Source organism: Meles meles, chromosome 11 (genome assembly GCF_922984935.1).
Source record: "Meles meles chromosome 11, mMelMel3.1 paternal haplotype, whole genome shotgun sequence".
Lineage (NCBI taxonomy): Eukaryota > Metazoa > Chordata > Mammalia > Carnivora > Mustelidae > Meles > Meles meles.
Genome location: NC_060076.1, coordinates 11,257,822 through 11,284,390, shown reverse-complemented (window position 1 = coordinate 11,284,390; position 26,569 = coordinate 11,257,822). Strand labels below are relative to the sequence as shown.

At 62.3% G+C, this 26,569-nt stretch overlaps 1 protein-coding gene across 1 annotated transcript; it reads left to right on the top strand.

Annotated features, from left to right (window-relative positions):
* Window positions 1–2,721: 2,721 nt before the first annotated feature.
* CRB2 (crumbs cell polarity complex component 2) lies at window positions 2,722–26,520 on the top strand. Its single transcript, XM_046022042.1, has 13 exons — window positions 2,722–2,818; window positions 10,049–10,372; window positions 12,233–12,428; window positions 12,571–12,710; window positions 13,157–13,342; window positions 13,610–13,723; window positions 16,386–17,261; window positions 17,353–17,861; window positions 18,446–18,611; window positions 19,406–20,192; window positions 21,013–21,129; window positions 21,803–21,920; window positions 23,506–26,520. The coding sequence occupies exons 1-13, from the start codon at window positions 2,722–2,724 to the stop codon at window positions 23,728–23,730; spliced, it is 3,855 nt and encodes a 1,284-aa protein (XP_045877998.1). The 3' UTR covers window positions 23,731–26,520.
* The last annotated feature ends 49 nt before the right edge of the window (window positions 26,521–26,569 follow it).

Here is a 26,569-nt window from a genome sequence, read left to right as displayed (position 1 = left end):
TTGGGAATCAGTGGGCCGTATGGGGGGAGGAGGGGTCCTTCCCTCCTACGTGTGGAGAGTGGGAGACAGAATAACCAACAGGGTCCCCTGAAGGGGGAGATGCAGGCCCCTGGTGGGGGGATCACTTGGAAGGGTCCAGAGGCATCCGTCCTGGATGGAGATCTGCTCAGCGGGGAGTGCATCCCCTTCCCCCCACCGCGCTGGGGCCGGCAGCCCACTCAGAGCACTGCGATGGAGATACTGTTATCCCGACTTCCACATGGGGAAACGAGGATCGGAAAACTAAAACAGACCCACAAAACCTTGCCTGAGGGCAGAGAGCAGATTCAGGATTCATACAAAGTGGGGCGACGCCAAAGGTGGGGCCACCCAGCCCTAAGCTTTCCTGTCACATCTCCCTCGGCTCCTCTTGCTAGGTGCCCTGACCAGGAAGTCAGCAAGCGGGTCCCGCCCGAGCAGAGCGAATCCTCGAGCGCACGTACTCAGCCTGGAGCCAGAGACTCCAGAAGGGGAAAGGGCTGGTGTCAGGCGGCCCGAGCTGGAGTCCGCCCCCTGCACGGAGCAGCTGTGGGACCCCAGCAGCCAATCTCACCCTCCCGAGCCTCCGTTTCCTCATCTGTAAAATGGGGACAGCGCTGACCTTGCAGTGTTGTTGAGGGGGTAAAAAAAAGGTCCCCCTCCGCCTTCTTCACAGCCGCCCCCCAAGTGGGACTGGGTGGGGAAACGCTCCGCGGCGGGGCTGACCCACTCTCACCGTCTCTTCTCCAGACCCGAACAGGGAGCGCGGCAGGACGGCCTGCCCGGTCTGACCTCGGCCTCCTGCCAAGCGGTGGCTCCCCAGCCGCCGCCCCCTCGCTCACATGGGGCTCCCCGCGACCGCGCTGAGTTTCCAAGTCCATCCCTCCGCCCATCCAGTGCCCTCCAGACCTCGCAGGACACTCCCAAGTCTGGCCACACGGTGGCGCACAGCAGCTGCAGGACAGGGGCGGGGTGCGGGTGGGCGTTTGGACTGGCGTCCTGCTGACCTCAGGGTTCAGTGTAAAATCCGCACGTCTGTGTCTGCGGCCGGGGACTGGGGGTGGATGGGGTCGGGGGGATGGGAGACCTTCAGTCCTCCTATGCGCAGCTGCCCGGGCTGCTTGGAACTCTCGGGAACCTCTGAGACACAGAATGGACAGAAGTTTCACCGCCGCTTCAGCTCATTAAAGCTTTACCTGGTGGGAACTGTTATTCCCATTTTACAGATGAGGAAACTGAGGCCTGGGGAGGAAGTCACGTGCTGAGATGAATCGGCCAATCAGTGGTAGAGCTGTGCTCAAACTGAGATCTATTTAGCGGCGGGGTCTGCGCTTTTCTCAAGAGTGGAGAAGGGTCTTGGGGGTGGTGGGAGCTCCTGGTATGTGAAAGGCAGGGACCCCCTGAGGAGAGTCCCAGAAACCAAGGAGCACCTTCCATCCCACAGGAAACAAGACTCCAGGTGGGGATGATGTGAGATGTGGACCAGGGGTCCACCCAGGTCTTTGGCTCCCTTTCTGAGCACTTTGCCAGGGTTGGAGGACCAGCGTGGCTCTGGGCCACCCATGTGCTGTGTGATGCCCACTGCCCTTCTCCCTGCTCTTCCGTGGACCTGCTAGCACAGCCTGAGCTCCCTCATTCACAGCTCAGGTCTATCTCTCCAGACTGTGCCCTCCAGATGTCAGGGCACATCCCAGAGCCCAGCACAGGATTCCTGAGTCCAGGTGCCCCAAAGAACACGCCCCCCCCCCCCCCCATGCACACAACATTCCCTTTTCCAGCCAGCAGCAAGCAAACATCAAGTGCAGCAGGAGACTGTAAGGTTAGACAACAAGAAGGACTTCCCAGCAGGGGAGCGGGAAATTTTGCTTAGTTGGCACTACCATTCACTAGAATGGGGTGCCTCGGATTGCAGTGAGGTTTCCAGGGTTATGAATGGCAGAGGCAAAGATTTAGGCCAAAGGGGAGAGATGGAAAAGGTGCAGTTTGGCTGGTGAGGTGAGTGGTGAGGACGAAGGGAGCCAGGGGCCTTATCCTGAGGACCCCCCTGGGAGGGAGGGTTTGTTAGCACAGGCCAAGGAGAGGGGTGGGATTAAGAGAGTGAGAAGGAAGAGCCACCAGGGGCTGGTGGCCTGAGTGTGGGGAGGGGAAGGGGGCTTTGGCTGCAGGCTGGGGTGTACCTGTTCAGGTGGGGAGCAGCGGGAGGGAACAAGCTGGGTGGGAAGGGCTGGGGCTTCTGAGCCAAGAGGGGGTCTGGGAGGCTGCTGGCTGCTCAGCCCTGGGCTGGGGAGGGGGGCCCAGGCTGAGAAGAGATGGGGGCGTGTCGGGCAGGCCGGGATGACCTAGGACTTGGGAGCCGCTGGCATCATCCCGGAAGAGAACAGAGAGCCTCCCCAGCCAGGAGGCTGAAGCAGGAGGACCTGAGAGGTGGGAGAGGGGATGGGGGGGTGCCCGAAGATCAGGTCAGGGTCCCCTGAGGTCTCTCTAGAGCCCTGGAGCTTGGGGAGACGGGATGGGTCAGACCCCTCCTCTAGAATCAGTTCCCAGTGGAGCAGCCTGGGAGGGCCTGGGGTGGGGGAGGAGGCAGGAGGGGAGGGAGGGAGGGGCCGGGCCTCTGTCCACCGCATTAGTGCTGGTTGGAGGGAGAGGGGGGTGCGGAGCCAGCCAGGCCGCCTGTTCCCACAGCCGGGAGCAGAGCGTGCTGCCATGGCGCTGGCCAGGCCTGGGACCCCGGCCTCCAGGCCCCTGGCCCCTCTGCTGCCGCTGCTGCTGCTCTTGGCTCCGGCCCTCACCCTCCTGGGTGGTGAGTTGGGGCACAACCTTGGGGTGGTGGTGGGGGCGGGGGACTGGGCCGGGTCTGTCTCCCAGCAGCATGGATACCCCGGGCCTGTGTGGAGTGTGTGTCCTGGACCTTGGGGGGTTGCGGGGCGGCCTGGGGGCCTTTATGAAGGGGCCGTGGATTGGGGCGCTGCGGCCTGGGAGCGGTGTTGGGACTGGGAAGCCCTGGGCTGAGGCTGGGAGCCGGGGGTTGCAGGTAGTGGGCGTCTCATCCCCGAGTCTGTGGTGAGTGTGCGCCGGGCTGTGGGTGCGGTGAAGTTGTGAGCTGTCCCGGGTGAGCTGAGAGTCCTCTGAGGCTTTCTGGGTGTGGTGGGCTACGACTGGGCACAAGTTGTGGGATATAAGTTGTCAAGTGGATTGAGCTGTGTCTTAGCTCTCGACAAGGGGACCCGGGGCTGGGGCAGCAGACCCCAGCTCTGTGGATCCCGGTGGGGAGGGGGAAGGCGGCCAGGGGAGCCCGGCGTCCACCTGCATCCCCTCCATGTGTGTGTTCCCTTGCCTGCACTGGGGGCTGGGGGGTGCTCTGGGCGCCTGGGGGGTGGCCAGGCACTGGGGAGCACGTGTGTCCCCTGCTGCCCCCTCCCCGGCATCCCCAGACCTGGCTGAAAGCGCTTCCTCAGCCAGACCCCGTTCGCCAAACGGTTTTGCTTTTGTCCCAGAGGATTCTCGTGTGCTGCCCGCAGCCTGGACTTCTTCCTGGGGGGTCTTGGGGACGCTTTGTCTTGGTCACTATAGCTACGGGGCCAGGCCTGGGAAGTCCCCTGACCCCGCCTCCGCTGCTGGCTGGCGGCGGGAGCCAACCCAGGGCGGGTGGCCTGGACTTCACTGCGGGCTGGGGGGGAGGCACCTCTCAGACTCCTAGGGTGGGAGGTCGAGCCTCCCCAGGCCCCTACCTGGGGCCCTCCTCCCCATTCATGGGGCCTACTCGCAACACCTTCGTCTCCTCCTCTCTGAAGGGCCCCCGGGGAGGATGAGGACCCCACTTTGTAGGGAAAGACCCTGACTGAGGCGCAGGCAGGGACGGGGGCTGAGGAGCGGGGCTCCTGCCGCGGATCCGGGGCTCGGGAGAGGAGCCGAGGGCCTGCTCTCTGCACATGAGGGGCACGAGATCTTGGCGGGTGGATCTGCTCTCTGCCCCCTGCCCTACCACGCACACACTCACACCTGCAGACACACACGCACCTGCACGTTGGTGTGGCACGTACAAGGGCACAACTCACCACGTGAGCAGGGGGCCATGTGCGCTCACACACAAACACACACGGCCCGCCAGGTGTGTGATGGGTGCCTGCACACAACAGGGCACGGGGAGCGACGTGTGCATTCACACTCAGACACATGTACTCAGACACACGTTCGCGTGAACCGTGAGACCGAGTGAACACAAAGGAGACGGATGCTGCAGAAGAAGTGGCTGCTGAGGGACAGGCTCACCCCCATCTGACCCTGCTAGAGTGCCCGGGAGTGGCCGTTCTCACTGTGATTTCTTTGCAGGGAGCCCCCTCCCTGGGGATCCCCAAAAGCTGGGGTGAGGGCAGCGTGGGCACCAGCATTCCTGGATACCAGCGCCCGACGCCTGGCTGCCAGGAAGAGAGGGGCTGGGGACCGTGTCCCTGGGAAAGTAATTTCCATCCCTGAGGGGATGAGCTTTCTGGAAGCCCTGGGCCCCTGGCTCTGCCTCCGAGGTCTGCCAGGCCCTGAGCTGAGCCCCTCCATCCCGGGCCCGCTCTCTGCCACAAAAGCCTGGCTGGTTTCTGTGGAGAGGACCAAGCATCTTGGAGGACAATGGGGGCGGGCTGGGCTCTCAGCCTGGGAGCCTGGCTGACAAAGGGCAGCAGTTCGGTCCCGCGTCTGGCCCCTCCTCCCCCCAGCGCTGGGAGTGGGGTGGGGGGCTGTGGGACTGAGGCAGAGAGGCAGGGACGGCGGGTGAGGGGAGCCACACACATGGGAACCAGCGTCAGGACTGGCTGGCTAGACAGCCTTTGCTCCAAGTAAAGGACTGCTGGTCAGTGAATAAAGAGCACCGCCGGCCACCCCTGGGAAATATTATGGTAATGGGCTCCCGTGAGGGATTTTGTTTTTTGTTGTTTTTTTTCTAACTAAAGATTTTAATTTTTTTTAAAATTTATTTGACAGAGATCACAAGTAGGCAGAGTGGCAGGCAGAGAGAGAGAGAATGGGCGAAGCAGGCTCCCTGCTGAGCAGAGAGCCCGATGTGGGCGGGGCTTGATCCCAGGACGCTGGGATCATGACCTGAGCCGAAGGCAGAGGCTTTAACCCAGGGTTAAAGCCTGGGCTACCCAGGCACCCCTATTAAATTTTTTAAAAATCTCTTTATCATTTTTAAGTCACCCTGCACCCGACACAGGGCTTGAACTTACCACCCTGAGATCGAGAGTTCCATGCTGTGCCGACAATGCCAGCCGGGCGCCCCACATGACGGACTGAGAATCTCCCCACAGCTGTGTGAGGCCGGCTCTAACACCCCCAGTTTACAGAGGAGGAAATGAGGCCCAGAGAGGTTTAGGGACTTGTCTAGAGTCGCACAGCTACTGTGTTCGGCACCTGCCTATTTAAGCCACGTCCCTTCTTTGCTCCTCCACCCCTTCAGGGGGCCACCCAGCTAACTCTGAGGGTTAGTGCACTTACGCCTTGTGTATAATCACGGGACAGGTATTCAAGAGTTAAATTACTCAGGATTTAATTGCAGCGGGAAAACACAGCGTTCTCCAACTCAGTTTGGCTTGCAGTTTCCAAGGACATTTTAGCCCAGAGACCACTCATAAAAGTGGCCTGTTTGAGTGGCAAAGCCGCGTGGGAAAGTGTCTCCATGGCCTTGGGCTCCGAGATCCAAGCTGGAAACACTGGGATAGGCCAGTGCCAGGCACAGGGTGGGCGGTGAATCGTGGCAGCCTCTGTCACCCGCTATCGTCACCAAAATTATCAATATTGAACCCCACTTTTAGCCTTGGCGGGGGTGTTCAACATTCTTGTGTTAGAGTAGTCCAAACTGTCCCATCTTGTTAGGGTAACTGAGCCCTTTCCTGGTGGCTGTGGGGTAGTGGGGGTTCACTCCTGTCCGGGGGGCCTAGTGGGATTAGATGAGCAGTACCTGCCCCTATATCAGAAGCTCCCACATCTTACACGATCTCGGGCCACTTCTTTTTTTTTAAGATTTTATTTATTTATTTGACAGACAGAGATCACAAGTGGGCAGAGAGGCAGGCAGAGAGAGAGGAGGAAGCAGGCTCCCTGATAAGCAGAGATCGGGCCACTTCTTAGAAATACCCTCTTTCTTGCCACGTTAAGACAAGAAGCTTCTCAAAACTGACCCTCGGCAAACACTTCCCATCAGTTGTCAGCAGTTATCACGAGGTCTGTTATAAGTGCACAAAAATGTGTTGTACCTGAGGCATACAAAAGCTCAATTTATCCTGCTGCAATTAAATCCCGAGTAACTTAACTCTTGAATACCCGTCCCGTGATTATACACAAGCCGTAAGTGCACATAAAGTAGGAGTTATTGGGCCCTGAGTAACGGCCGAAGCACACTGGGCTGCCAACAGCCCGGTTCTGCTTCACGAGGGAAGGCTGACCGCTCTGCCCAGGCCCATCCGGGGACCTCCACCCTGGTGCCAACCTTCAGAGACTTTTTCCTGGGGCCCGGGAAGGCTGGGCCAGGACGCCCTAAGAGGACAACAAAGGGTGGTAACGCAGAGTTTGCAAAGTGAGAATTTTACATGCTTTGGGAGATGTGGGCCTTTCAGGAGTCTGGAGACAACCTGCTTCTTAGTTTTTTGAGCGCAGATTTGGGGCAAGTTTACAACCTCTCTGAGTTAGAAAACAGAACTTTTCTTAACAGCACCCATCCTTCCTGGTTTGAATCAACGGTAGTCACGCAGTCACAGACCTAAGCACGGCTCCGGGCCCATAGTACGCACTCAGTATACTAACGGTTGCTGTTATCCTAGGACAATCGTCCTCCCTTCTGGGCGGTGGGATCTGGGCCTGCCCTGGGACAGGGCAGCAGGTCGAAGGGGAGGGGCGTGTGTCCCTTAATCCCTCCCCTGCCAGGTCTTCCCAGGCAGCCTGAGAGGTCAGGAGGGATTTGTAAAGATAAGCACAGGCCCCTCGTCGCCCTGGCAACAGGCCACGCCCCCAGCCTGGCCCAGGGCCGGCCCCCCCCCCCCCCCCCCCCCCCCCCCCCCCCCGCCCCACTGCCCTCACCTCCACCTCTCAGCCCGTGGCTGGCCTGGCCTTCTGGTGTCACTCCCGCCAGACTGAGGACTGAGGCCTGCAGTTCCTTGGCCTCCATGTGCAAAGGGTTCCCCGGGGAGCTTGCTGCAATGCAGATTCTCTGGGCCCAGGCCCAATAGCTCCGAATCTCTTGGTCTGGAGTGCAGGGCCAGAAATCTGTATTCTTTCTTTCTTATTCTCTCTCTCTTTAAAAGATCTATTGATTTATTTTAGAGGGGAGGAGGAATCTTAAGCAGACTCCCCCTGAGCACGGAAGCCGATGATGCGGGCTCGATCTCACGACCCTGAGATCACGACCTGCGCTCAAACCAAGAGTTTCACTGACCGTGCCACACAGGCACCCCCATAAATCTGTATCCTTAATACAGGCCGGAGGTTCAGGAGCCCCAGGGGTGAAGGTCTGGAGCAGTGGGACCTGGGTTTGGATTCCAGCCCCTCACAGGCTGCGGGACAGGGCAGTCCCTTTGTCTTTGAGCCTCCCTTCCCTCAGCTGTAGAACAGGAATCACAGCTCTCTGCGTCTGCTAAGCTGAACAGGAAGATAACTGGGAGTATACAAGAAAGAGGGGTGTCTCCCATCCAGGCTTTTGGTGCTACTGCGTGCCCCGTGGGATAAGCAGCTTCCTCCTCTCTGCCTGACTCTCACTGGAGGAGCTCCTTCCTCTCCTGTCACTAGACTCTGACTCCGCGGGCCGCCAGCATATAGGGTCCTGGGCAGCCTGCTCCCATGGTGATCCAGAGCCTTATCTTCACTCTTGTCCCCTCATTGGTTTCTCACAGCACCCCATGACGTGGCACTGTTTGAATCACAGAAGCCAGGCCTGTCTGATGCCCAAACAGCTGTCCTTTCCCTAAGGGAGCTCAATCCATTCCCACCCCCATCAGACTATCTTCCTACCTCCATTAGATTATCTTCCCACCTTCATCTGGCCATCTAGCCCTAAGGGACATGGCTCTAAACAGATCAGCCACAGCAGCTGGGGTGGGGAAAAGAAAGCTGAGCTGCCCAGAAGCTGCTCCAAGAGAGGCCCAGACTCCCCGGCCCTCACCTACATGGCCAGGCTTGGGGGAGGGGGCTGGGATGGATGCCCTGAGCTGGGGAGGGAACAGTGGTCAGAGAGGGGCTGTGGACACCACTAGAGCCCTACACGGTCATCTTGGGCTGACAGTGTTTCAGCCCCTCTGCCCCCTTGCAACGTGCCTAGCCCTGGGTGGGCACTGGTGGCCCACCGTTAGGGAGTGAGTGAGTCCACGCCCAGCTGCACCAGGTGCCCGGGGCGCTGGGGAGTGCCAGCCAGGTTCTCTCTCTGGTGCCAAGGTCTGTGTCTCCACATCCCTGTCCCCCATCCTGCCGGGCCCTGGCTGGGAAGGGTGGGGGTTGGCCAGGGGCAGGCCCTGCCTGGTGGAATGTGGATGACGCTGAGCCTTATCTGGGGGGTCTTCACCAAGGTGGGGGAAGGGAGGTGCAGGGCCTGAAGCTGTTCTAGGCCTGGTTAGTGTCTGGATGACAACCTGGGCAGGGGAGGGGCGCCTCTCAGAGCCACAGGTTGGGGATGCCGCCTGCTTTACGGCGGTTCCCCTCCCCCAGCTCTTACTGGGGTCCTGCGAGTGGCCAGCGGCAGTACCTGAGGCTCTGAATCCGCCCCCCCGAAGCTGTGAGGCCTGCCCGGTGTTCATCCCCTCCCCGATGGGAGACAGAGGCTCAGCAGGAGGAAGGACCTGCTCCGGGTCTCGGAGCTGGTAACTGAGCAGGGATCTGAACCCAGCGCAGTTCCGCTTCAAAGCCTAAGTTCTTCACCAGCCGTGCAGGCTCCCAGGAGGGGACGGGGGGCTGACTCTCCCAAGGGCTTGGGCTTTCAGACTAGCAGGTGACCCTCTGGCGTGGTGGAGGAAGCAGTGGCCTGAGCCGGCTGTCCTGCACCCTGGGACCTTGGCCAGGCGGGCTGGTCAGCCAGTTGCTGAGGTGGGGGATAGAGTGAAGGCCAGGGATCCCTGGAGAGGTTTCCAGGCCCCGAGCAGTGAGCGAGTGGAGGCTGGGAGGAGGGCCCGGGTTGGGGGGGTTGCCCAGTTCCCAGTCCCTGCCTTTGAAGTCCTCCATCTCCGGTTTCACCCTGGGATGGAGTGGCCAGACCCCCAGCAGGAGAGGTGGATGGGGACGGTGGGAGGAGACCCCCCCTCTGGGCGGGTGGAGGTGGGGAAACGTGTGACAGGCTCCAGGGCTGTCCTAGTAACTTGCTGTGAGGCTCAGGCAAGAGTCTTCACTTTCGGGGCACCAGGGCGGCTCAGTCAGGTAAGCGTCTGTCCTTGGCTCGGGTCAAGAACTCAGGGTTTCGGGATGGAGCCCCACTCCTGCTCGGCGGGGAGCCTGCTTCTCCCGCACACCCCGATTGTGCGCACACACGCGCGCGCTCTCTCTGTGAAATAAATAAATACATCTTAAAAGAAAAAGGTCTTCACTCTCTCGCGTGAGCCTCAGTTTGCTCTCTTGTAAAATGGGCACGAGAGTGCCTGCCCCAAAGGGGCTCTGTGAGGAGGGGATGAGCAGGGCGCAAAGCTCTCAGGGTCAGAGAGTGTCTGTCCTCTAGTCCGGCTGGGCCATGGGTGGGGGGTAAGTATCCGGTCCGTTCCCCTTCAGGGAGACCCTCCTGAACTTCCTCTAGTCCTGCTGTGGCAGGAGGGGGGGCTGGGGTGGTGGTGGTGGTAAGCATCCGGTCCGTTCCCCTTCACGGAGACCCTCCTGAACCAGTCTCAGTTCCAGCCGTAGTTGTGCAGGGGCGATGGGTGGGGCCGCGCCTTGTAGAGCCTGTGGCCCTCCGTCTAGCCTCCTGAAAGCAGACAGACCCCCTCCTGCTTTCCGGCTCTGTGGTCTGGGGTGGGCTGGACAGTGGGGAGGGGAGCGTCCCGGTCCACCCTGCCCAGCGCATTTTCTCTCTTTATAGGAATGGTGCCTCCGGAGGCCCCAAGTGTCTGTGCCTCAGCCCCGTGCACTCCAGGGACCGAGTGCCGGGCTACGGAGAACGGCAGCTACACCTGTGGGCCCACGGAGCCCCAGGGCTGTGCCACCCAGCCATGCCACCACGGCGCTCTGTGCGTGCCCCAGGGTCCAGACCCCCATGGCTTCCGCTGCTACTGCGTGCCCGGGTTCCAGGGCCCACGCTGCGAGCTGGACATCGACGAGTGTGCCTCCCGGCCCTGCCGCCACGGGGCCACCTGCCACAACCTGGCTGATCGCTACGAGTGCCGCTGTCCCCTTGGCTATGCAGGTAATGGCCTCATGTCCTGGATGGAGGTCTGTGATGCCCATCCGGTCAGTGGCTCAGGCTGTAAAATAACACACTGAGCTTTGACTTTAGTGTAGAGAGTGCCCCCCTCCCCGCCCCAGCCACTGAGGCATCGTGGAAGCTGCGGGGTATTCTGCTCTGGGGCTTGCCACAGAATGGACGAATGTCCGGAAGCCAGGAATTGGGGAGCAGGTAGGCACAGGTCTGGGAGAGGCTGCGCCCAGGGCAGTGGGGAGCCTGCAGCATAGACACCCCCAGTTCTAGTTCAACCCCGAATTCAGACAACTCTGCTCTGAGGGCAGAAAGTGGTTTGAGGTCGCCTCCGAGCAAGGGGTGCACCCTGGGGGGGGCCGGGTCCCAGGGGAGGGAGCTCATAGTGAGGAGACGGACCTTGGCACTTTGGGACGGACTCTGGAAACGGGTCCCACGTATCCTCCTCACCGTCTGAGAGTCTGCGTGGAGTGTTAGCTTTGCGTGTGCGAGGGAGGTCACGCGAGGGGCCCGTGCGTGTTTCTGTCTGCGGGTGTCTGGGCTCCCGGAGTGCATCCGTGGAGGTGTGTGCGGGCCAGCAGGTGCATGCACCAGCCGTGCCCAGGGGGCCCTGGGGAGCCGGCTCCTGGTGAGCTGCGGCTGCAGGTGGGGGCAGAGTCTGCCATGACTCACTGCGCTCCTCCTCCCTCCGTTCAGAGCCGGGCGGGGGAGGCTGGGATTCCAGGCGGCTGGGGCCTGGCTCCCCCTGGCACAGAGAGTGGGAGTGGGACTGGGGCCCGAGGGGTCATAGGAAGGAGGGGCTGTGTTTGGTGCTCACTGATCTGGGAAGGGGTGGAAGGTTCCAGCTGGAGTCAGCTGGGTGCCTGGTCCCCCAGGGCCAATCCCACGTAGTGGGTGGGGGGGGGGCAGGGCCTCTGGGGTCCACTGTGACATGTGGGCCCCCCGATGAAGTCAGGCGGTACATCCCCAAACCCTGAGATTCTCCATCTCCCCTCGTCTCCACACATCTCCTGACCCCGGAGGGCTGCCCAGATGTTTCAGTTTTGCCCAGGGCAGAGGGGCTTCCCTGGGCTTGGGGGTTTAGAAGCAAGAAGGCGCAGTGGAAACCAGAAGGAGCGGGTCACTCCAGCAGTTCTCACTGGGGCCTGTCCCTCCCGGACGGAGTCCCTCTCTACACTCTCTTCAAAGTCGGCAGAGTGAGCCTTCCGCAGTATGGACAGAATCGTGTAACTCAGTGGCTTCCAACTTTTAAGATAGCCCAGATTGGGGCCCCCGAGGCCACCACACCCCCCAGCCCTACCTCACCTCCTCTGCTCTGTCCTTTGCTCCTGACCCTCCCTGTTCCCCTTTCTGAGGACATCATGCCTCTGCCCCAAGCTAGTCTGGGCCAGTTCCCCAGCCTGGAAGCCAAATCCCGGCACAGCCCCGGCCCAATTCAGTGAATGCTTACTCATTCAAAAGTCTCTTCTTCCAGGAAGCCTTCCCTGACTCCAGCTGCCCAGGCCAGAACCCTGGGTCTTGCTTTTAGGGGATCCACTATGCTCCCACTGCTGAGCATATCACAGTGAAAAATTAATCAGCATCTATGTCCTATCGACCTCTTCCCCGTCTCCCCAGCTCCACGGCTGTGAGCTCAGGGAGGCAGGGAACGGCCGTCCTGTTTCTACCTCATTGCTGTTGCTGGCTCAGGAGATACCTCCTCCAGACGAATGGACCAACGGATTCTCTCCGGATCCTCAGGTTTCCGCTCCTTGTAGCTGTCTGAAGCTGCTTGCAGGTCGGCCTGCCTGGGCCTCGTTCGATCTCCCTCCGGGTGTCCATCTCTCTGTCTGTGTCTCCGGCCCTGTCCAGGGGTGACCTGCGAGGAGGAGGTGGACGAGTGTGCCTCGGCTCCCTGTCTGCACGGCGGCTCGTGCCTGGACGGCGTGGGCTCCTACCGCTGCGTGTGCGCGCCGGGCTACGGGGGCGCCAGCTGCCAGCTGGACCTGGACGAGTGCCAGAGCCAGCCGTGCGCGCACGGGGGCGAGTGCCACGACCTGGTCAACGGGTGAGCTGCGGGAGCGGGCGGAGCGGGCGGCCGCGGCCCTGAGGTTGGGGGGCGGAGGAAGCTGCACGCTAGAGCTGGGCAGGTGGAGGCCGGTGGAGGCTCGGGGCTCGCTCAGCCGGGCCTGCGCCCCGCTCTGCTCCAGGTTCCGGTGCGACTGTGCGGACACCGGCTACGAGGGCGCGCGCTGCGAGCAGGAGGTGCTGGAGTGCGAGTCGGCGCCCTGCGCGAACAACGCGTCCTGCCTCGAGGGTCTCGGGAGCTTCCGCTGCCTCTGCTGGCCAGGTGCGTGTGCGTGTGCGTGCGTGTGCGTGCGCGTACTCGCGCCCCGGTGGCGCCGCGTGGGCGGCCGGGAGGTGTGCGCCGGGGTTCCTCTGCCCTCCGGGTGTGTCTGTGACTGCGGCTTCTCTGAACGTCACTTCTGCGGGGATCTGCAAAATCGGGCTAATCGCAGCAGCTGCTCCGAGCATTGTCGTGAGGAGGGTCCAGGTGAAATGCCCGTGAAGCCTTGGCACGTGCGAAGGGCTCCGCAGTACTAGCCGTGATAGTAACAGGACGCCAACCGCCTGCCACGGTCGTTCCCACCGTCCTCAGTGTCCCTGTCCCTCACCGCATCGGTGAATGTATTCCGAGCAGTCGCTCCAGCCTGGCCCCGGGTTGTCCTGGCAGCAGCGGAGGGGTGCTCCCCGGAGACCCCGTGTGACCTGCTACCTACACGCGTGTGCCCCCAGGTTACAGCGGCCGGCAGTGCGAGGTGGATGAGGATGAGTGCGAGTCGGGCCCCTGCCAGCACGGGGGACAGTGCCTGCAGCGCTCAGACCCGGCGCTCTACGGAGGCGCCCAGGCCCCCTTCCCCGGCACCTTCAGCTTCCGCCACGCTGCCGGCTTCCTGTGTCGCTGCCCTCCCGGCTTTGAGGGTGAGTCTCCTTCCACTCCACGGAGAAAGCCGGGCCACTTGCATGTGGATGCCGGGGGTGTGTGTGTGTGTGTGTGTGTGTGTGTGTGTGTGTGTGTGTGTGTGTAAAATGCCAGCGCTCTGCTCGAGGCCTGGCTCTGTCACACAGGTGCAGCCCGCCTGTGTTAGCACTCCTCCCTGGGCCTCAGTTTCCATAGTTCTAAAATGGGCCCTTCCAGCTCTCTGGTTGTGAGGGCACAGGTGGGAACCACAGCTGGCCCTCTTGCAGGGGACGAATGTGGCGTGGATGTGGACGAGTGTGCCTCACAGCCATGCCTCAATGGTGGCCGCTGCCAGGACCTGCCCAACGGCTTCCAGTGCCGCTGTCCAGATGGATACACAGGTGCGGAGGGCAGGGTGGGCACCGGGGACAGGGCAAGGGCAGATGCGGGGCGGGGGGGGGGGGTGAGGGCTGGGCTGAGAAGCTTCCTCTGGCTGATGCATGGAGGCATGGGGTCAGATTGGGTCAAGGAGAGCAGGAAGGAGGTGGATGTGCTGGTCCAGGTTAAGCAGGTCCAGGTCCAGCTAAGAAGGGCTGAGCGGGGACCCGGGCTTTGGAGGTGAAAGTGGAGGGAACTAAGTGGGTTGAGAACTATTCTGGAGGCCCTGGGGGTTAGTCCAGGAATGAGTGAGAAGGGTCAGTGATGCTGGCTGCTTCTGCCCTGGGTGATGTTGGTTGGGTGTCCATACTTGTCTATACCGAGTCCAAGTGTCTGCGGAGCACCCACGGGGAGGAGCCAGGGTGGGGGCTGGTGGTCTAGAGTCTGGGGCCCAGGAGGAACTAGTGACCAGGTTTCATGGGTACAGTCCTGGCAGCTGGGGCCAATGTGTGGAGTGATGGGCAAAGAGAACCTTAAGCACCTGACATCCTAGGGCAGGGCAGAGGCCAAGGGCCCTGCAGGGACAGGACAGAAGAGGTAAAGGAGGGGATCACAGATAGAAGGGTGAGCTTGACCTCTGCAGAGCTGGCCTGTCCGGCAGGAGCTGGGTTGCAGAAAGCCTCTCCCTGCCTCCAGTACAGCAGATGCATAGACATGCAGATTCCTTTCCAGGACGCTGGTGAACCCAAAGAAGTGCTCACATCCTCCTCCGGTGTCCCTGCCCCCTCTGGAATGCATGCGACACCTCCCCTGCGCCCGCCCGCATTCCTGCTTGGGCACACTGCCTCCTCTCCCTGGCAGGTTTCCTGGGCACTGGCTCCCCCACCCAGGGCAAGGAGGTGCTAATAACCACCTTCCCTCCCAACTCAGCGGCCCAAAGATGCTGGGCTCAGTGTCCCCTGCCCCAGGGCGGCCACCTGGGAAGCCCATCAACGGCCCCCCGTGGGCTGAGACTCCCCGAGTCCTGCCTGGAAGCAATGGCCTTGCAGGCACCCGGCAGGCCCACTACAGTGGGCACGGCCCCTGGTGAGCATTTCTGTACATTTCATTCCCTCCTCATCACCCCCCCACAAGGTAGGGTTCTTACAGATGAAGTCACGGAGGTTTGAGAGAGGAGGTGTCGTTCCCTGTGGTTCACCAGTGTAAGCCAGAGCCCAGCGCCTCCCCCAGCTGAGCTCAGCTGATGGGTGACAGGGAGGTCAGGGCCCGGGAGGGGGAACCCCAACCATAGGGCTGGGCTCCTTGCCGCTGTCCACCCCCACCCTCCCTTTGGGTCATGCTGGCCTGGGGGAGGCCAGTGCCTGGCATTCCTGAGCCAGTTCTGAAGGAGGCGGCTGGTCAGGCAGGGAGCTTAGCTCCCCTGGCCCACGACCCGCCTGCCACTCTTGGCCATCCATGGGGAAATGCGATGGAGCCGAGGGCTCTGTGGACTTTCCTGGGGGGCCTGTGGCTCCTGGCAGGTATGCAGGGCTGGGGCCTTGGGCAGGATGAGGTGTGGCTGGCTGTCCCCAAAAAGAGGCTATGGTGGTTGGGGGCTGACAGGGGTCAGGGTTCAAATCCTGGCAGCCTTTCTGGGCCTGGGCTCCTCCAGGTGGGGTGTGATGGGAAGGGCTGGCCTTGGTTGTTTTGTGGAGGTTCTGGCTGAGCTGGAGTTGGGCTGTGGACTTTTGACCCAAGCTGGGGCCAAAGTACCTGGTGTGGGAGCCCTTGGAGGAGAGGGTGAGGTGACCCCCCCCCCCCCCCGCCCATAGTCAGCCTGAGGTCCCAGGGCAGAGGGACTGGGGGGTGGAGCCTGGGTGCATTCATCCATCCCCTCCTCCCCCATCCTGGCACTTTGTCCACAAAAGCCAGGCCAAGCTCTTTGCTGGGCATATTCAGGCCCCGAGATCTCAGCTGAGTAAACAGCTACTTTCAGGACCGGGTTCTGGGGAGCTGTGTCTGGGCAAGGAGTTGGGAGTGACACAAGAGCTAGGGCCTGGGAATCCAAGAAGCTTCCTAGGGGCCTGGCCCTTTGAATTTGGGCTTTGCAGGATGAGTAGGAGTTTGACTGGGTCAGTGAGGAGAAGGCATTCCAAGCAGAGAAATAGTACGAGCAAAGCCCCCTGGGAAATGTTTTCTAGGAAATGCTTAGAGGAACAGGCAGTTCAAGGTTTGGAGGAAGCAGGGTTGAGACTTGGGGCCATGGAGAGCCCAGTCCCTAAGGAATGTTGAGTGCCAGGGTGAGTGACTGGACCTTAAGCAGGTGAATCTGGCCAGGTGATGCTTTGGAAATAGGCCTCTGACTCCTTGTGGAGATGGATGGTAGAGGGGGTTGAAGGCAGGCAAAGTAGAGGACGTTAGACTGTGGCCCTGTGAGCTGGTGTGTCAGAAAGGTGGCGGAGAAAAGGCGAGACCAGTGAGTGTTTAGGGGATTGAATCCACGGAGCATGGAGATCCACCAGACATGGGAAAGGAAGGGGTATCTTGGATTCCAGCCTCCAGGGACTTAGGGGACCATGAGAAATCCTTTGGGAATTGGTTCGGTCACTAGGTGCTGAGATCCCCGTCCCACAAGGCATGTAAGCTTTGCCCTGAGTGCTCGATTCTTGCCTTGAGTGCTGAGCCTTGACCTGGTCTCTCCTGAAGGCCTGGCATGTCAGGAAGATGTGGACGAATGCCTGTCGGAGCCGTGCCTCCATGGTGGGACGTGTGAAGACACTGTGGCAGGCTATGTCTGCCGGTGCCCAGAGGCCTGGGGTGGGCATGACTGTTCCGTGCAGCTCACCGGCTGCCAGGGCCACACTTGCCCACCAGCTGCCACCTGCATCCCCATCTTCAAGGCCGGGGTCCACAGTTACGCCTGCCGCTGCCCACCCGGTACTCACGGACCTTTCTGTGGCCAGAATACCACCTTCTCTGTGGTGGCCGGGAGCCCTGTGCAGACATCCGTGCCAGCTGGCGGCCCCCGGGGTCTGGCACTGAGGTTTCGCACCACACTACCTGCTGGTGCCTTGGCCGCTCGCACTGACGCCCAGGACAGCTTGGAGCTGGCCCTGGCAGGGGGCACACTTCAGGCCACCCACTGGAGCCACGGCAACACCACTGCGCTAACGCTGAAGCTGCCGGACCTGGCTTTAAATGATGGTCACTGGCACAAAGTGGAGGTTTCATTGCGCCTGGGGGTCCTGGAGCTGCAGCTCTGGCATGAGGACTGCCCTGCCCGGCTCTGTGTGGCCTCCAGTCCTGTGGCCCCGGCTCCTGTGGCTTCTGAAGCACCAACGCCTGCCAGGTTCTGCTCTGCCCAGCTGGGCGGCACAGCCTTTGAAGGCTGCCTCGAGGACGTGTACGTGGACGGGCACCTCCTGTTGCCCGAGGACCTCGGCGAGAATGTCCTCCTGGGCTGCGAGCGCCGTGAACAGTGCCAGCCTCCACCCTGTGCCCACGGAGGGGCCTGCGTGGACATGTGGACTCGCTTCCTCTGCAAATGCCCCCGGCCCTATAGCGGTCCTACCTGCGCTGATGGTGAGGAGCGAGGCAGGTGGGGCCCCCGGGGCAGAGAGTGGGCCTTCCCCTGGCCCACAGGCCTCACACCCGACATCCTCTCTCCCTGCAGAGGTTCCTGCTGCCACCTTTGGCTTGGGGGGCACCCTGAGCTCTGCCTCCTTCCTGCTCCACCAGCTGCCAGGCCCCAACCTCACCATGTCCTTTCTCCTCCGTACTCGGGAACCCGCTGGCCTGCTGCTCCAACTTGCCAATGACTCAGTACCTGGGCTAACAGTATTCCTGAGTGAGGGCCGAATCCAGGCCGAGGTGCTGGGCAGTCCTACTCTCGTACTTCCTGGGCGCTGGGACGATGGGCTCCGCCACCTGGTGACGCTCAGCTTCGGGCCTGACCAGCTGCAGGGCTTGGGGCAGCAGGTGCATGTTGGTGGGAGGCTCCTCCCTGCTGACGCCCAGCCCTGGGGTGGGCCCTTCCGAGGCTGCCTCCAGGACCTGAGAGTCAATGACCTCCACCTCCCGTTCTTTCCGCTGCTGCTGGGGAACTCAAGCCAGCCCAGCGAGCTGGGCAGCAGGCAGTCCCGGAACCTCACCGTGGGCTGCGTCTCTGAGGACACATGCAGTGTGAGTTCCCCGGGAAAAGGAGTGGGTCCCTTTCTCAGGCTCTACCCTGCTTCTCTGGGGGTCGGCATGTGCTTCTGGTGAGGAAAATGGCAGGAGGTGAAGCGCTGTGCCCAGGTTTCCTCTGCTAGAAATGACACAGCAGGATTCACACTGATCTCCTGGCCCAGCTGCTCTTGGCCTCTGCTGGGCCCCCACCTTCCTCCCCAGTCCTGGTGTGAGACAGACACCCCAACCCAGGCAGAGGGCTGCCTGAGCCTGTCTGTGGGAACTGTGGGGGAGGGGGCGCGGACGACAGGGGTATCCTTGGGTCCATGGACAAAACACCAACCTTGGCATTGGAATGGCCCGAGTGTGAACTCTGGCTCCCCTATTTCCTGCCTGGATGAGCCAGGCAAGTGGCTTCTTCTCCTGAGCCTCAGTTTATCTGTAAAATGGGGACAATAGTGACTTCCTCTCTCTGTGTTTGTGAGGGTTAATGTGTTTGTAGAAGGTGCTCAGTGAAGAGCCCGTGCAGTGATGGTTGTGGTGGGATGACGCCAGCCCGACGCCTGAGCCAATCAATCCCTGCCCTGATTTTTCTGCAGCCTGACCCTTGTCTCAATGGTGGAATTTGTCTCGTCACCTGGAATGACTTCCACTGCACCTGCCCTGTCAACTTCACGGGGCCAACATGTGCCCAGCAACTGCGGTGTCCTGGCCAGCCCTGCCTCCCGCCTGCCACCTGTGAGGAGGTCCCCGATGGCTTTGTCTGTGAGTGCGTGCTCTGGGCCGCCTGCATGCTGGGTTCTGGACACCCAGGCTGGGTTAGAGCCCACCCCGACCCTGAGGGCTCATAGGCAGTAGACCAGGGTGCCAACAGCCCCCAGTGTGGTTAGGCCACTGCATCCAGAGGGACAGGCTTTCTGGAGGAAGACAGCACTCACCAGGTTTCCAAGGACAGGGAAGACTGACTAGGCATGGCGGGGGGCATTTTCAGGAGGGGCAACAGCATATGCAAAAGTCCTAGGGTTTATAAGAACAGCTGAGCACAGTTACAGGTCTTGGGGTCCAGATAGTGCCAGGAGGGGCCTTGAAAGCTAGACCAGGCAGTTCAGAACTTTTTCCTAAGGGAGGTGGGGAGCCATGGGATGGTTTTAGACAGGAGAGGGATGTGATCAGCATTTTAGAAAGATGAGTGCGTTTTATTAAAATGCATGATCAGCATTTTAAAAATCTGCGTTTAAAAAAGATGACTGCAGTGAATAGTGAGCCTCAGTGCTGAGACTCCACGGAAGAGGGAAGGGGACAGAGGAATTACTGCCTGGTGTGTGACCTGGAGGGTAGAGAGGGCCTGGCGTGGTAGGGTAGGGTAGGTCTCCCTCCGCGGGGGGAAGCTGGTTCTCGGAGGTGGGGAATTCTGAGGGGTGGAAGCCCGGGCGGTGGGGGCAGTGGGGGTTATGGCTCCTGGGATGGAATGATGGGGGTGTGGGTGTGCCCCCTCGAGATGGGCGGCCGCAGGTGTGTCATTGCCCGTGTGCCCTTCCCAGCGCTCCCTCTCCCCACAGGTGTGGGTGAAGCCACCTTCCGCGAGGGCCCCGCGGCCGCCTTCAGCGGGCACAACGCGTCGTCACGGCTGTCGCTCAGCCGCCTGTCGCTGGCCTTTCGCACACGCGACTCCGAGGCCGGGCTGCTGCGCGCCGCCGCGGGCGCCCACGCAGCCGTCTGGCTGGCCATCCGCAACGGCTCGCTGGCGGCCGGCGTGCACAGCGGCCCTGGCCTGCCCGGGGCAGTGCTGCCGGGCTCCGGGCCGCGCGTGGCAGACGGCGCCTGGCACCGCGTGCGCCTGGCCATGGAGCGCCCGGGGGCCGCCGCGTCACGCTGGCTGCTCTGGCTCGACGGGGCGACCGTGCCGGCGGCGCTGCGCGGCCTCGCCGGCGACCTGGGCTTCCTGCGCGGCCCCGGCGCTGCCCGCTTGCTGCTGGCCGAGAACTTCACCGGCTGCCTGGGTCGCGTGGCCATCGGCGGCCTCCCGCTGCCCCTGGTGCGCCCGCGACCCGGCGCAGCCCCCGGCTCCCGAGAGCACTTCTCGGCCTGGCCCGGGGCACCTGCCCCACGCCTCGGCTGCCACGGCGCGCACGTGTGTGTCCCTTCGCCCTGCCTGCATGGTGGCAGCTGCCGCGACCTCTTCGACGCCTTCGCCTGCGCCTGCGGCCCAGGCTGGGAGGGCCCGCGCTGCGAGGCCCGCGCCGACCCGTGTCGCTCGGCACCCTGTGCTCGTGGCCGCTGCCACTCGCGCCCTGACGGCCGCTTCGAGTGCCGCTGCCCGCCTGGCTTCGTGGGCCCGCGCTGCAGGTGCGGATGGCCGGGGCGGCCTGGACCGGAGGGGCCCTGTGGGTTCCCCGGGCGGGGCGGGTGTGTGGCAACTAAGTCCACGGGCTCCGCAGCCGCAGCTCTGGTTTTGTGGGCCCTTCTCTGAGCCTCCGTGCCCTCATCTGTGAAATGGGAACAGCCACCCCCTAGAGCTGCCAGGTAAAACCCAGATAAGTTTGAATTTGAGATCAATGCTGCTCTTGTCCGAGGGTGGGGGGTAGGGGATGGGGGAACCCAGAGCTAGGTTTGGAAGAAAACCTGGAGGCTTCCCTACCTGTCGGCGTTCATCCCTGTTAGTCCCATGAGGATGGCAGGGGCAGAGGGAGCCGGCTGGACTTTGATGCTTCCCCTTTTCAGTCTGGTTTTGACTTCCTGCTCCCTTTGGAGCCAAGCTTATGGAGAGTGGTCTGGCAGAGGCGTGACCTCCTCCCCGCCCCAGGAGGAATGTCCAGCCCAAGTTTTATGTTTGGGAACAGGCTTTTGTTCCAAGGAGAGTTCTGACCTTCTTCAGCTTCTCCAGGGACTCTGAGCCCAGGGAGATGCTCCCAGCCTGGGTCTGGAGGTTGTACACCTTGTTGGGGGAGGGGGCTGGAGCCGCAGGAGGACAGCCCTGTGCCCCATCCTTTCCACCTCGGACACCACTTCCATGGTGGGTATCTGGGTCTGTAGTAGGGGGGCCCTGAACGCTACAGCTCAGGATGTGGAGACTCAGGTGGCCTGTGGTAGCCTCGGTGGCTGGGGGCCCGGCCGGGTCCCCGGGGTGCTGCTCCCCACCAGTGTGGTCTCTGTGCTTTCTGCCCAGGTTGCCTGTCGTTCCGGAGGAATGCAGCCTGAACTTCACCTGCCTCAACGGTGGCCCCTGTGAGGGTGGGCTCCAGGGGACCAACTGCAGCTGCCAGGAGGGCTTTGGTGGCCAGAGGTGGGCCTGGGGGCCTGGGAGCTGGGTGGGGGATGGGAGGCTGGATCCCCTCCAGGCAGGGCAGACAGAGTGGGGTGTGGACCCTTGCTCACCTTCTCAAGCCTCACTGTGCCCAGAGTGCCGCACGGCCCACCTCTGTCACTTGAGCTCTTTCCTCCCGGGGTTTCCAAGGCCATCCTTTGTTAGGCTGTCACTGGGGAAGTAGGGGCCTGGTGGTGGTTCTTAGGCCCTCAGCCCTCATTCTCATCCCCAGCCCTTGACCTCAGCCTTAGCCCTCAGCCTCAGACCTCAACCTCAGCCTTGGCCCCCAGTGCCCAGGCCTGAGCCCACCTCGGCACCCCCCAGGGAGACACAGCTCGGCAGGTTCTGGGCCTGTTGCAGAGAGAGGGCGTCCGCATCCCTGGGCCGCTGCCCTCACACAGGCTCCCCGACGCTTCCGCCCCGGCAGGCCATTCTCCGCTGTGATTGCTGGGACACAGTGGGGCGGTGCTGGAGGTCACAGTTGGCCTCAATCACCTGGCAGGGCCCTGCCAGGCGGGGATCGTGCATGGCGACAGCAGGTGGACACCTGTGTATTTGGGGGCGGGGGTTGAGAAGCTGAAGCCAATGGGGGAGCAAGAGGCCCCCCCCAGGAGGGAGCAGCTTTCCGACCCTCGCCTTCTCTGCCTTCTAGGTGTCAGGTCCCCTGCGAGGTCAACCCGTGCGTGAACGGCGGCACGTGCCGGGCTGCTGGCGGGCTGTATGAGTGCGTCTGCGGTGCCAGGTTCTCGGGCCGGTTCTGCGAAGTGGTGGTGAGTGATGCTGGGGGGGCTTGGCGAGGGCCCTGTCCTGGACTTCGGTGAGATGGTCTGGGGGTGGGGGGAGCACCTACAGAGCCCGTGGTGCTGGGTCTAGACCAGCCCTGTCCTGGGGCAGGGAGTAGGAGGGAAGGAGACTCAGGGAGGGCCTGGGAGGCCCCTGTCGTCCCTCTGGGGGCTTTGCCAAGTCCTCCCTGGGACCAGGACTCAGGTCTCACAGCATCTTGGGATTCTGGGGTTTCGGTTGGTGGCTCCAAGGGCCTGTAATCTCCAGTGGTTTGCGTGCCAGGATTCCAGAGTAGGAAGACTTGGAGAGCCCTGGATTCTGAGCCGGAGCGGCTAGAGACTCAGCTGAGGAGGGGCCCAATCGATGCGGGTAGCTTGAGTTTGAATCTCCCCCTGGCTCCGCTTTCCACCAAGGGGCGGAACCGGTGCCACAGGCCCAGTGGGCCGCGAGCCCACCGTGGGTACTGGTGGGAGAGAGGTAGGCAGGGAAGCCTGGGGCGGAGCCTTGATCTCCACAGGCTTCTGGCAGCCCCGGTCATAAACCCGCAAATCCCCTCTGCTTCTGGGGAATGTTTCCTTTCAAGTTGAACTTTACAGCCTCTGGCGCCCTTACCTCCCCTCCTCTCGGGGCCAAGGGAGGAAATGGCTTTACAGCTCTCCCCAAGGTGGGGCGGGGGGAGGCTGGGGACGCCCGTTCTGGGCTGGTCGGACTCTGCTGTCCAGCCCTGGGTGCCTTTCCTCCTTCAGGGCTGGGTTTTGGGACTGGGGACCCAGGTCCCAGTGGCCGAGAGGTTTCACAGGACAGAGGGAGGGTCGGTGAGTCTGAGACCCTTGGGCCCTGGAATCTAAGAATTCGGTGATTTGGGGACTTCCAAGGTCCAGGCCTTTGATGCAGGCATCCTTGTTCTGCGCCTAGAGAGGAAGAGGTTTCGGGGCTCCCTAAAGCCTGGTCTCAGGCCCCCTCGCTGGGCAGACCCTGGTGGGTTCTGAGCTCCCCTCAGCTGGGCGGGCCCCCTCCACTCCCGCCCGGCACAGGCCACCTGGCAGGGGAGCGTCTCCTACGTATTGCCTGAGAGGCCTCCCCCGGGGTGAAACGGGGTGAAACAAGGTCTCCACAGACACTAAGAAAGCAGACCACCTTCTGGCACGGGGAGGGATCAAGTCCCCACCGCCTCAGACTGGCTGGGTTTATGGCAGGGAGGGGGAAGCGGGCCGGGCGGCCGGGTGGCAGGGTCGGCTGTGGCCAGGAAAGGAAGGGCCCGGAGCTGGAATTCAAGGCTGAAGGATGGTGGCGTGGGCATGGCATGGGCCCTGGGGGCAGACAGAGGGGACTGCCAGCCCTGGCTTGCTGGTCCTGTGTCTGGGGAAGCCTCTGTTATTTCCGTTGCGGCTTACCCTGTTGCGGGCACTTGGAATTCAGGGGTCCACAGAAAAAAGCAGAGGTTCCTGTCCTCGCGGGAGTGAGGGCCTATCCCCACCCTTCTCCACTGGACCCTCAGGAAGTTTGGGAAAACCTCCCCCCACACCAGCATGGACCCCACGCCCCCAGCCCTCTTTACCACGTCTCTTGCAGAAGGGCCTGCCGCTGCCCCTGCCGTTCCCGCTGCTGGAGGTGGCCCTGCCCGCGGCCTGCGCCTGCCTCCTCCTCCTCCTCCTGGGCCTCCTCTCAGGGATCCTGGCAGCCAGGAAGCGCCGCCAGTCCGAGGGCACCTACAGCCCCAGCCAGCAGGAGGTGGCCGGAGCCCGGCTGGAGATGGACAGTGTCCTCAAGGTGCCGCCGGAGGAGAGACTCATCTAGGCCTGCCTGGCTGCCGGCTCCAGCACTCAGGAGGTCCCAGGCGATTTCCACCCGAGGCCCCCAGGAGGCCGTGTCTGGTGGCCGGCTTCCTCCCGCAGCAGTGGGGCCCAGGACATCTGGTGGCCAAGCGTCCCCTTCGCTGGCAGCCCCTGCCTCCGCCCCGTTGTGGACAGGAGAGGGGAGCACTCAGGGAAGCAGACGGGGGCCTGGCAAGGCCGTGGACTTCCCGCCGGACCTGCCGGCTCTTGCCTCGGGAAGCCGGCAGCTGTGCAGGGCAGCAGCACGTGGGGGCACCCACTGTGCGTCGGGAGTGTATGTGAGCACGTCCCTGGAGGCTGCTGACCTGCAGAACCCGGGACGGGACTCGTGGGCACATCTGAGTCTCTGCTGGGTGTGCCTGTCACGGGGTCGTGGGTGCAGGTGATCCCGTGGAGGGGCGGCTGGGCTGGGGAGCTACCCTCCCCAGCCCCGGGGCAGGCGTAGGGCCTGCTCTCAAGGCAGCCTGGTTAGGGCTAGCCCAAGGACCGAAGCGCCCCAGCTCTGGGGGCTTCTCCAGCTCCGGAGGCCGACCCCATTCTGGAGGCAGCTGGGAAACTGGGTCAGGGGGTGGGGAGGTCATGAGCGAGTGGCCCCAGAGACAGGATGCGCGGGAACCCAGGCCGTGTGCAGGGCAGACGTGCAGGCGCGGAGGACCGGCTGCCCCGAGCTGTCGCACCTTGCCGCTGGGGGGCCGGCGGCGGGGGAGAGCCTGGGCCTACCTCACCGGGCAGCTGTGAGGCTCAGTGACGGCAACGGGACAAGAGCTCCGGCCTTATCTGTTTCTCAGCTCTCTGGGTCGCCCTTTGAGGTTTCAGGAAAGGTTGTCAGCCTGGAGCTGAGAGAAGGCAGGGGAAGGGGCTTTCCTGGGGGTGGCAAGAAGGCCAGAGGATGAAGGAGCAAAGCTTTTGTCCGTTTTCCTCCCTCACCCCAGCTTCTGCGGACTACCTCCTCCTCCAGCGCCCCGCTCCTGTCACAGCCGCCTGGGGGGAGGGGGCTCTCCTTCACCTCCAGCCCGGACACCTCTCTAAGTGGCTGTGTATGTATCGGGGGGGGGTGGAGGGTGGGCTTCTGGACTCGCAGGAAGCCCTCAGAATCGCTGGCTGAACTCAGCAAATGTTGGCCCTGCCTCTGTGTCGGGGCTGGTCCTGCAGACAGACACAGATGCGCAGGAGAAATTCGCTTTGCTTCTAGTCCCTTCCCTGGCCATGCCATCGCGCCGACCCCAGAGGGGCACCCCCAGCCCAAGTGGCTGGCCTCCTCCGAGTTTCATGAAGTCCCTTCCCTCCTGATCTAGGGACATGCCCTCCCGTCCTTCCGGTTTCCCAGGCCAGTGCCCCCTGTGCCAAGGCCAGGAGGCCTCTTTCCACTTAGAGTTGACCTTCCCCAGTTCCCCTCAGGGTCTCACCAGCTTCCAGGGGCACAGGCGTGAAGTCTGAAGTAGAGCCATGTGGCGATGGGGGGTAAGGGGGCACGTGGGTGGCCGAGACTGAGGGGTTCGGCTGAGGCTGGAAGTGCCCTGAACGTTAGGGTAAGGGGCTTGCTTCGTCCTTATCCTGTAAGAGGTGGTGCCTTTCCCCCAACTCCATCATGATCTGGTACCAGCAACTTAGCCACAGCTGGTGCCTGGGTTATTTTATTAAATCAGGGATTTGGCAAACCTGTATTCTTACAGACTCCTCTAAGGCACGTGAAACCCCAGTAAATAAAAGTGCCACTTTCTGGGGAGCCCTATGTTGTCCTCTTTTGCTCCTAAGGGTTCTGGCACCCGTCCTTTTTCAAGGGCAGCCAGGGGAGGGGAGCATGACCAGATGATGGGCTGACGAGGGGCAATTAAGTGTACTGAACCCCTCCTCTGGGGGCTTGGTCCAGCTCTCCCAACACAAACACCCCACAGAGGTGCGGGTCCTAAGGCTCTGCCCTTAATAATGAGAGATCTGTGGGGCTGGATTTCCTGCTGTTCTCTTGCTTGAACTTGTTCCCTGGAGTCCGGGTGCACTCAGCACCATCGGTGACCGGCAGCCCTGCTCCACCGACCCACCAAGCCTGCACGTGCCTGTGACCTGCTCCTGCCCCCACCCCCCTCCCCCCTGCCCTGCTTGGGACAGGGAAGGGCCTGGACTCTCAGGCTCCAATGGAACAAGCTGGGGTGTGGGCTAGGGGCCAAATCCTTCCCTGACTGCTCTAAACCCTCCCCTTTCCCCAGAGCTTCCTCAGGACGCAGGGATACCAACCTTCTCCCCAAGATGATTTTATTGAGCGCACACACAACATTCATCCTTGGGTGCGAATTCAATCCAGCAAGTGAAGAGACAACAATGCTCCTGGGACACAGAGGGCCTCGCCACCAGCCCCCAGCACAGCCGGGGAGACAGGCCATGGGGTGGGCTCTGCGTCCCTGGGGCCCCGCCATACCTTTTGTCCCATTCCCTGCCTACAGGGGTGGGGTGGGGAGGTTTCTCTTCCCCAGCTGGGCTCAGGGGTCTGCCCAGGATGGGTGGGCAGATCTGGAACTTGTCTTGAAACACCTGAGAGGCCTGCGGGTGCCCGCGTGCCCAGACATCCCCCTGCTCCCCGCTCCACCTCAGCAGCCAGAGAGCGCTCCGGGACTGAGAGCCACTTGCCCAAAGGGGCTGTGCCCGACTCAGGAAGGGGCACCCTGCCGGCCGGCCGACAGCTCCTCACATTCCCATGCCCGAGAACCTCAGGGCCCGCCCTCCAGGCCTCAGGGTCCCTCAGACAGGGACAAAGCTCCCCGGGGCTAGAGGGGCCTCTGGGGGCCCCCTTGCCCTGTCAGACACCT

Bases quoted from the DNA above. Each gene is read 5' to 3' on its own strand.
- CRB2 (XM_046022042.1), top strand. From the start codon at position 2,722: ATGGCGCTGGCCAGGCCTGGGACCCCGGCCTCCAGGCCCCTGGCCCCT. The intron at 2,819-10,048 runs GTGAGTTGGGGC...CTCTCTTTATAG, and splicing joins GGCCCTCACCCTCCTGGGTG to GAATGGTGCCTCCGGAGGCC. The intron at 13,724-16,385 runs GTGCGGAGGGCA...TCTCTCCTGAAG, and splicing joins CTGTCCAGATGGATACACAG to GCCTGGCATGTCAGGAAGAT.